Source organism: Gekko japonicus, unplaced genomic scaffold (genome assembly GCF_001447785.1).
Source record: "Gekko japonicus isolate JY-2015 unplaced genomic scaffold, Gekko_japonicus_V1.1 scaffold894, whole genome shotgun sequence".
Lineage (NCBI taxonomy): Eukaryota > Metazoa > Chordata > Lepidosauria > Squamata > Gekkonidae > Gekko > Gekko japonicus.
In genome coordinates, this window is record NW_015161975.1 from 210,373 (window position 1) to 220,585 (window position 10,213).

Sequence of the window (10,213 nt, forward strand, 5' to 3'; positions counted from 1 at the left end):
GCCCCCCGCCGTGTTATCTCAGGTCTGTCCTGCCATTTACTTCATCGAAGAGTGTCTTGGAGGGGGATGTGGGGCTCAGCGCGGCCTCAGGGGGCTTCCGCAGGGTCTCAGGAAAAGCCCTCAGCATGGTCGTGTGGACCACTGGGGGCAGCTCGTGGTGGCCTGTGGGGAGGAAGAAGAAGAGGAGGAGGAGATTGGATTTATACCCCATGGCCCTTCACTACCCAAGGGAGTCTCAGAGTGGCTCACAGTCTCCTTTCCCTCCCCCTCCCCACAACAGACAGACACCCGGTGAGGTCGGTGGGGCTGAGAGAGCTCTTGACAGAAACTGCTCTTTTTCAAGAACAGCTCTGGCAGAACTATGGCTTACCCAAGGTCATCCAGCAGGTGCAAGTGGAGGAGGAGTGGGGAATCAAACCCGGTTCTCCCAGATCAGAAGAAGAAGAGATTGGATCTATACCCCATGGCCCTTCACTACCCAAAGGAGTCTCAGAGCGGCTTACAAACTCCTCTCCCTTCCCCTCCCCACAACAGACACCCTGTGAGGTAGGTGGGGCTGAGAGAGCTCTGACGGAAACTGCCCTTGAGAGAACAGCTCTTGTCAGAACTACGGCTTGCCCAAAGCCATCCAGCAGGTGCAAGTGGAGGAGGAGTGGGGAATCAAACCCAGTTCTCCCAGACGAGAGTCCGCGCACTTAACCACGACACCAAACAGAAAGAAGAAGAGATTGGATTTATATGCCGCCCTTGGGAATGGTCACTGGACACTGTTTTATGACTGGCTAGAAAGCTTTGAAGATAAAGAATAATGAATATAAGTAATAAAAATCATAGAGGAACTCTCGTTTAAACTGTGGAAAGCTTAATTTTCTTTTTTCAGGAGCGATAAGAGAAATTCCTGGCAAATGGAATAATGATGACAATTTTAGTAACTATATAAAAGAAAGGAAACTGTAAATAGAAGTAGAAACTTGTAACAGCTATAATACAAACTTGAAGGATCTTTTCCCCCCTGTATGTCTTACCCCATACCCTTTACCCTTCCTACCCTATACTGTTTATATGGAAATCTAATTAAAAAAGATTTCTACCCCGCCCTTCAATACCTGAAGGAGTCTCACAGCGGCTTACAATCTCCTTCCCCCTCCCCTCCCCACAACGAACACCCTGTGAGGTAGGTGGGGCTGAGAGAGCTCTTTCGAGGACTGTCCCTGAGAACAGCTCTGAGATAACTTGTGACTGACCCAAGGTCACACCAGCAGCTGCATGTGGAGGAGGAGTGCGGAATCAAACCCGGTTCTCCCAGATTAGAGTCCGCGCTCCCGACCACCACACCAAACCAATCACCCATCTGCCTCCATTGCATGGCATGTACCCTGCCAATGTTCCCTCTAAGCTGTGGAGCCTTGTGAGCAAAAATTCTACTTTCTGAGCTACTAGCATGAAAGTTGTGAGCGAGCGATTGGGCTCCTGCATAAATTAGCTTGCTCCGGAGCCCTCCTTCCTGAGCCAAGACAAAAATGTGTGAGCCGGAGGCTAAAAAACTGTGAGCTAGCTCACACTAACTCAGCTTAGAGGGAACACTGCCCTGCACCAAATTGGTTAACTGGTCCCAGAGTCGACCCACCAGGAAGGTTCTCCCCAAGTCCAGCCACAATCTCCCCGCCTGTAACTGCTGCCTGTTCCGTCCTCTGGCACCACAGAGAACAAGTCCCCGCCCTCTTTTCCAGGGAAGCCCTTCAGGCACTCGAAGAGAGCAATCGTCTCCCACCTGGGCCTCGTCTCCCACCTGGTTTCTTCACCCTCTTCTCATTCCTTTTTTTTTTTGGGGGGGGGGGTTTACCATCGGTTGGGCAGCAGCTCAGCTAACGGCTGCAGAGAGCAAGATGCACGCACACAGAGACGGGGGGACGGGCAATGGGGATACGCCGCCCTCCTCGGTGTGTGTCCGAACAGGGCACACACCTCGTGCTGCGCAAGGGGAGGGAGGGATGGGGGCCCTGCTGAGACTCACCGATGAGCAGCCACTGGCTGGGGGGGATGGTGACGCTGCCCGTCGGGTACCTGACGTCTGTGCTGGGCGTGATTTCGCACTCGCCGGACTTTTGGAGCGTGACCTCCTCGGTGGTGGGGCCGCTGATCCGGGCCAGTGTCACTCCCTGAGGCTGCAGGAGTCAGAGACAGATCAGTGGGGGGGGGGCCAGCCCGACCCAGCTGCAACTCCCCCCCCAGGGCCACCCAAAGGCAGACAGAAGGGAGGTTCTCACCACTAGCGCCACTCCTGTGTGCACCAGGGACGTCAAGGCATAGAGGCACGTGGCGTCTCTGCCCACGTAGAGCGTTGGCCTGGGAAAGGGCAAAGGGAGGTCAGAGAACACTGCAGCACCACTGAGAAACTTGTCAGCACATCCGAAGAGCTTCGTGGTGGAAAGCCCCGGGGCCTTTTGCCAGATGTGCAGTAGAAGTAAGGGTCATTTCCAGCCGGAACGAGCTGGGACGGCGTTCCGGCAGTAACAAGCCCAGGAGGAGCACATGCGGCAGCAAGCCCTGCCCTCAGCTCCCAGCAGCCCTCAATTGGGCCAGGAGGAGCGGGAAGCAGCACGTGCTGCCTCTGCTTGCTGCCAGCGCCGCCACCAGTCAGAAGGCGGGGTAAGTAGGTGGGGAGTAGGGGATGAGGGCTTGCCGGGGCGGGTGAGCCGAGGAAGGCTCTGCAAGAAGCGGGGAGGCATTTTGATGTTAGAGGGTGTGGCATGCACAAATAAGTTATGTTAATTAGCTCCTGCACCTCTTTTTCTACAAAATGACCCCTGATAGAAACCTCTGGATCACTGCCACAGGATTCCCAGCAAGCTTCAAAGAAGAACAGGCATCCAGGGGGTGTCCCCCTAACCCAGAGACCCCTCTCAGCCTCTCGTTCCCCAATATCGCCCCCCTCATTCGTTTCCCCTCCAAGTGATGCCTAGAGACAGAGGTGCCTCAAAATGCGCCTCCCCTCGAACCCAGACTCCGATACCCACAGCAGCTGCGACTTGGCGGCAAATTCCTTGGTGGACCGATAGTTCCAGTTGAGGAGCCGGATGTCCCGGGAGCGCAAGGCCAGGTAGCGCAGGCTCTCCGTGCCGATGTTGAGGTGGGGCACGCGCCGCAGGCTGTCCTGGTGCCAGGTGTAGACCCCCACCACGGGCGACCCGTAGTCCTGCATCCACAGCAGCTCCCCACTGGCCTGGGCCACGGTCACCAGCAGCCCCTCTCCACTGGAAGCCAAGTGAGCCATCCCTGGGAAGACAGGCCGGGAGGAGCTGGATGGGGCAACGCCTGTGGCTGGCGGCTGCCCAGCGGCCAGGAACACTGCCCTAAACCTGAACTGCTCCAGAGGCCACGAGCTAAGGTCTTGCAAGGCTTTCCCATGCAGGGAACAGAGGTCTAAAACCTTGCTGAACTCGTAGGCTATCTAGGCTAGGGGTGTCGAACTCATTTGTTATGAGGGCCGGATCGGACATGAATGAGACCTTGTTGGGCCCCTGGGCCGTGTGTGTCATAAAATGTAGTACCAGGTAGCGGGGAGATAAACTTTATAAAGGACACAAACACAAAGGGTTTTTTTTAACTTAAAATAAAACCAGGCTTAAAACATTAGCACTCTTGCAATATTTTGTTTATTTAACAGTATCCGATAACTGACCCCTCTCGCTCTGATTTACTGCATCAAATTGTCTGTGCTGTTGCATTCTTGAGTATACTGTTCAGCTGTGTGTATCTGTCAGCTGCAAACCTACTTTTGCTTTATTGACATCCACCACAGAATTCTCATGCTCAAGAGGTCTGAGCCTGGGACGCAGGCAACGCTCCCTCCAAGCTGTGGAGTCCTGTGAGCAAAAATTCAACTTTGGGAGCTACGGGCATTAAAGCTGTGAGGCAGCGATTTGGCTACTGCCTAAATTAGTTTGCTCTGGAGCCCCATCCTTCCTGAGCCAAGACAAAAATGTGTGAGCCGGCGGCTGAAAAACTGCGAGCTAGCTCACACTCACTCAGCTTAGAGGGAACACTGGACCCAGGTTAAAACATGAAATGGCCGAGTGATTGAGAGAGTCTGGCAAGGCAAGCTAGGATGCAGTAGCAGCAGCAGAACTGGAAGCAGGAGACGGGCCTGATGGAAGCCCGTCCAGGGGCCTGATTTGGCCCCCATGCCGCATGTTTGACACCCCTGACCTAGAAGGGTAGCCATTGACACTGAATACGCTTGGCAAGAGAGAGATGTTTTTTGCAAATACTAAAAGGTTTACTGTGGTCTTCTTGGCTTTAATTTTAAGGAGGACAAGGCCAAAACCGCCTCTTCAGCATGGGGGTGGGGCGTGTCTCTGTACCTGAGTCGCCCTTTTGCGGCTACCGACCCTGCTCCGGCACGAGGTCCAGGACAGACTGCTGACCAACTCAGGGTCTTTGCTTCCAACCGCCAAGGAAGGAGGGCGAGGACATCTCCCCGCTTGGAGGGGGAATTCCTTTGCGGCCCAAACTCCCCAGGGACTCACCGTATCCATCTTTCCGATCGTAGAGCACAGCGGAGTAGTCCAGGTAGGTGCCGTTCCAGCGCAGGTCACGGGTCTTAGTGTCGTACATGGTGATGACGTACTCTGTAGACGGACAGGTGGGTGGGTGGGTGGCGTCACATTGGCCAAGGAAAGGACACCCACACAAAAGAGCCGCCAGAGACCCCGGGTGTGAACCTCCGCCATCGGGGGCGAAATGCAGACGCTGGAAGGGCTCCTTGGGGTTAGCACCAATTGCAAAATAAGCGTGCGGGAGCAGGTATGAACACCCTCCCTCCAATCCCACCCACCCACCCACGGTCACATGCCTGAGTTCCCGATGGGGTTCAGAAAAAAACAGTTTTTATTCGAGAGCTATTATTGCTTTAAATGCTGCATGAAGTTGGAATTTGGGTGACATTGGTGGTTTAGGTTGCAATGTGAACCTTAAGGGAGTTATGGGATGGTTGTGAATGGTTGTGTGAGTGTATATGTGTATGGCTGTAGATCACTGAAATGATTGCACCTTTAATTTCATTGTACTATGTACAATGACAATAAAGTATATTATTATTATTAATATTATCACAGAATTTAGCCTTAGGCGTGCAGAATTTGGTCACCTAAAGCCAAGCAGACATCCCAGCGGCAAATCCCAGGACAGACAAGGAGATGAAGCCCCCCCGCCTGCCCAGTGTAGTGCCGCAAGGCCTTTTCCACTGCCATATTTTGGGTTGGGCAAATCCAAGGTGGGGGGAGCACAGTGTCTTACCGGTGCGTCCGATATAGAGCAAGGGTGCTGAGGGGTGCGGCCCGTCCCAGGCCTCGGTTGACAGCGTGGTCCGCTTCTGTCCTGACGCTGGGTCCACCACAAACCAGGTATCCTCCTTCTTGCCTGGGAAAGTGGAAGGACCCTGAACAGTGTGGCCAGGGTACTCCCACGCACACCCTCCTGCAGGGAAGGGGCGGGTGTAACCAGGGAACACCGTCTCACATCCAGTTAGAGAATCCAGACTAATTGGTTCTCTCAGAATCAATCTTTCAAACTATTTCGCTCTGGACAGTTCCAGGATCGATCTGATAACCGCTGTTTGCAACCCTTAATTTTGAAGGGATAAATGAGTTAGTGGCGAGCTCCGTTCTTTGAGCTCTTGCTAGCAAACCAGGTGGGAAACCTTCAGAGGGTCACAGTCTTTTATTGAGAAAAAAAGAAATAACGCATGCAAAATCCTGCTACACGGGGGCCTTCTGCCATTCTGGAAGCCCTCAGATACAGATGAAAGGCAGTGGCACTGCAGCATATGAAAACAAGGAAAAAAACACACGTGCCCAAATGTTAACACCAATAATCAATTGATTTAATAATAGTAAGCCATATAAAGTACTCAGAACAAATTCTCCATAAGCAACAGGTAGAAAATCACTGCTACATCCTTACAGTTCAAGGACTTTTTTGAATTTATTACGAATTGTTTGTGGGGAAATTCCCCCTGTGAATTTCTACCTGTGATCAACTTTACCAGTGAATTTCTACCTGTTTATGGAAAATTTGTTCTGAGTACTTTATATGTCTTACTATTATTAAATGCATTGATTATTGGTGTCAAAATTTGGGCACGTGCATTTTTTTCTTGTTTTCATTCAGAAAGCACTTGGCACGGGCACAGAGGCCCTCTTCCTATGACCAGAGGGGCCGTGGCTCAATGAGAGAGCCTCTTGCTTGGCATGCAGAAGGTCCCCGGTTCAATCCCCAGCATCTCCAGTTAAAAGGACCAGGCAGGAGGTGATGGGAAAGACCTTTCTCCATCTGAGACCCTGGAGAGCTGTAAAGAGGGGCCGTGGCTCAGTAGCAGAGCCTCTGCTTGGCAGGCAGGCAGGTCCCAGGTTCAGTCCCCGGCAGCATCTCCAGTTGAAAAGGACCAGGCAGGAGGTGATGGGAAAAACCTCTGCCTGAGACCCTGGAGAGCTGTGAAGAGGGGCTGTGGCTCAGTGGCAGAGCCTCTGCTTGGCAGGCAGGAGGTCCCAGGTTCAGTCCCCGGCAGCATGTCCAGTTAAAAAGGCCTTTCTCCATCTGAGACCCTGGAGAGCTGTAAAGAGGGGCCATGGCTCAGTGGCAGAGTCTCTGGTTGGCATGCAGGAGGTCCCAGGTTCAGTCCCCGGCAGCATCTCCAGTTAAAAGGACCAGGCAGGAGGTGATGGGAAAGACCTCTCTGCCTGAGACCCTGGAGAGCTGTCAAGAGGGGCTGTGGCTCAGTGGAAGAGCCTCTGGTTGGCATGCAGAAGGTCCCAGGTTCAGTCCCCGGCAGCATCTCCAGTTAAAAGGGACCAGGCAGGAGGTGATGGGAAAGACCTCCACCTGAGACCCTGGAGAGCTGTCAAGAGGGGCTGTGGCTCAGTGGCAGAGCCTCTGGTTGGCATGCAGGCAGGTCCCAGGTTCAGTCCCCAGCAGCATCTCCAGTTAAAAAGGACCAGGCAGGAGGTGATGGGAAAGACCTCTCTGCCTGAGACCCTGGAGAGCTGCTGCCGGTTTGAGCAGACAAAGACTGACCGTGATGGATCAAAGATCTGACTCAGTCAGTACAGGGCAGCTTCATGTCCTCGTGTGACTTTCCAAGACACCAAAACTGGAGCGAAGGCGCAAGAGCCCCGGCTCAGCAGACTCTCCGTGCCTTCCGGCAACTGGTTTTGCAGGCTGCCCCACCTCCCGGCGGGCCCCTCCCTGGCTCATACCTGTGTAGAGAATCCCGTCGGAACTCCGGCAGGGAGAGGACTGCACCAGCTCCGGAATGGTGAAAGGCAGTTTCTGCAGCAGCGAGAGAAAGCCAGGCTCCTCAGTGGCTCACCGCCTCCGTGCCTTTGGGGAACCTTGCGGGTGTTGAGGCGCCCCAGAAGAGGGCAAGTGCGGAGCCAGGGTGCCTCAAAAAGGTCTTCCGCGGTGGGCCATCAGCCAGTCTGAAGAGAAGCCCGGCTGCTTCAAGGCTGCAGGCCAAGAGCAGGGAACAACTCCCCCCCCCCACTTCCTTGCCAAACCCTCCCCCCAGGCCGCCTCCAATTTTGGGCCCCGCAAAGAGGTGCCTCCTCCCATGCGGGTATTTGGAACTCTGCCGCCTCCCCGACCGACGAAGCCGGCCCACAGAGCGCAGCCTCCGGCCAAGGGCTCGGGACGGGGCCCTCCAGTCGATCACTCACCATCAGGCCTTCTTTGTTCTTGCCCCCCAGGACATACAGGCTGCCGTCGCTGGGGTCTGGCAGGAAGGCTGGCCTGGGAAGGGGACATGAAAGCGGAGAGGGGGACTTTTCTTGGGATGCACCCCACCAAAGACGGCGGGAAGAGGAAAGAAGACGCTCCCCCGCCAAGGCTCCCTTCTCAGCTGTGGAGTCTCGTGAGCAAAAATTCTACTTTGTGAGCTAAAAGGTAAAGGTTCCCTTGCTCAAAAGCCAGTCGAGTCCGACTCTAGGGTTGCGGTGCTCATCTCCATTTCAAAGCCGAAGAGCCAGCGCTGTCCGAAGACATTTCCGTGGCCATGTGGCCGGCATGACTAAACACCAAGGCGCACGGAACGCTGTTCCCGTCCCACCGAAGTGGTACCTATTTATCTACTTGCAGTTTCTTGCTTTCAAACTGCTAGGTTGGCAGGAGCTGGAACTAGAGACGGGAGCTCATTCTGTCATGTGGCACCCGGGTCTCGAACTGCTGAACTGCCGACCTTCCACAGCCTGCAGTTCAGCGTCTTCACCACTTGAGCCACCGCAGCTCCATACTTTGTGAGCTACACTGGCACTAAAGTCGTGAGCGAGCGATTTGGCTGCTGCATACATTAGTTTGCTCTGGAGCCCTCCTTCCTGAGCGAAGGCAAAAAAAGTGGGAGCCGGAGGCTAGAAAAGTGGGAGCTAGCTCACGCTAACTCAGCTTAGAGGGAACACTGTCCACCAGAGAGGCTGCAGGGGAGCCCCCCCTGCCAGCACAGACAGACAGACAGGCAGGCAGGGAGGGGAGGGCTTCACAACCCCCCCCCCCCCGCCCATTTCCTTCTGAGTCTTTGCCTGTTTCCTCGGCCCCAACCAGGCACCACCTTCGGCACCTCTTCTGCCTTTCAACACGAGAGAGGGGGAGCGGGCTTGGGGGGGGTCTCTCCCCCAGCTGGAACGTCAGCATCTTCTCCTTTCCTTTCCGTCCATCCCCGCCCCCCCCCTCCCCTCTCTCCAAGACCCAAGGTGCCAGGAAGATTCCCTTCCGGAAGAGGGCAGAAGCGTCGATCCCTGCCCGCTGGGGGCCTCTCGGAGGTTCACGGCTGTCCTGCGTAGCCCGAAGAGGGCTGCAACACCCCTGATGAGGCCCTGCGGGGACCGACACGGGAGGGATCCAGACGGGACCACGCAAGGAATCCTGCACCCCTTCTTCCCCAGCAAGGAACTGCCCCCCCCACACCTCGGCCTCCCCCGGAGGAGACACTCACTCGGTCACGTCCACGGGCACCTGCAGAGTCGGTGCTGAAGGAGACAGAGAGAGGGGGGTCCTGGTCAGGTGAGGAAGGGTCCTCTGTATATCTCCCCCCACCCCCTGCAGTGCCTAGGGACAAAACGGAGACAAGCCTTGCCGAATACCAGGCTCCCCCCCCGCCCCCCGCTGCTTGGAGGTCAAGAGCAAGCAGGTTCTCCGAGAGGAGGTGCTCTCCTGGACCTGGGGGGACGAGAAGCGGGAGGAGATTGGATTTATATCCCGCCCTTCACTACCCGGAGGAGTCTCAGAGGGGCTTGCAAACTCCTTTCCCTTCCCCTCCCCACAACAGACGCCCTGTGAGGTGGGTGGGGCTGAGAGAGCTCTTTCGAGGACTCCCCTTGAGAGAACAGCTCTGAGAGAACTTGTGACTGACCCAAGGTCACACCGGCAGCTGCATGTGGAGGAGTGGGGAATCAAACCCGGTCCTCCCAGATCAGAGTCCGCCTGCACTTCACCACGACACCAAACTGGCTCCCCACCCTCACTGGCAGGGGACCGACGGGCGCTCACCATCTGTCAGGGTCCACTGGATGTCCCCAGTCCTCTCACTCACGGCGTGGAGGTGGCCGTCCAGGGTGGAGATGAACAGCAGCCCTTCCGGGGCAGTGCCAGAAAGAGACTATGGGGAGGGGAGGCAGGGTGAGACCAGAGAAGGTTGGATCAGACGAGGGAGAGGGTCCATCTGGTCCAGCATCCTGTCTCGCACAGGGGCCAGCCAGTTCCTCTGGAGGGCCAGCCACAGGGCAGAGAGGCCAAGGCCTTCCCCTGGTGTTGCTTCCTGGCTCTGGGATCCAGAGGTTGAGTGCCTCTGAACATGGAGGTTCCCTTCACCCATGATGGCTCACAGCCACCGATCCACCTCCCCTCCCCGCGTGTATCTCCCTCCCCTTTTCAAGCCGTGGGGCCCTCACTCCATCTGCTGGCAGCGAATACCACATTGGAACCAACCGCTGGCTGTATAGAGGAGAAACTTGTTCCCCTTTGCAGGCAGAAACCGGCTGGGGGTGGGGGGTGGGGGTGGCAGGCCTCTGAATGGCCACTGTCAGCAGCAGGGCTGGCTTGAGAGAGAGGGGCCGGTGGGGGGGCACAGAACGGGAGGCCTGCGGTCTTGGCATGCGGGGGCCACGGGCAGTCCAGTTTGCAGGGGCAAGTGGCAGCGTGGGATTGGGGGGGGGGGGGGGGGCCC

At 55.9% G+C, this 10,213-nt stretch overlaps 1 protein-coding gene across 1 annotated transcript in view; it reads right to left on the reverse strand.

Annotated features, from left to right (window-relative positions):
* The window catches only part of ERN2 (endoplasmic reticulum to nucleus signaling 2), a 19,614-nt gene that overhangs the window by 7,973 nt on the left and 1,428 nt on the right, over nt 1-10,213 (reverse strand). Inside the window, exons 3-12 of the mRNA XM_015429728.1 lie at nt 9,538-9,641; nt 8,984-9,017; nt 7,716-7,788; nt 7,257-7,329; nt 5,299-5,421; nt 4,530-4,631; nt 3,018-3,276; nt 2,268-2,346; nt 2,015-2,165; nt 41-162 (exon numbers count right to left, since the gene is read on the reverse strand). Of these exons, the coding sequence (XP_015285214.1) occupies nt 41-162; nt 2,015-2,165; nt 2,268-2,346; nt 3,018-3,276; nt 4,530-4,631; nt 5,299-5,421; nt 7,257-7,329; nt 7,716-7,788; nt 8,984-9,017; nt 9,538-9,641 (1,120 nt within the window). The remainder of the gene's footprint in view (nt 1-40; nt 163-2,014; nt 2,166-2,267; nt 2,347-3,017; nt 3,277-4,529; nt 4,632-5,298; nt 5,422-7,256; nt 7,330-7,715; nt 7,789-8,983; nt 9,018-9,537; nt 9,642-10,213) is intronic.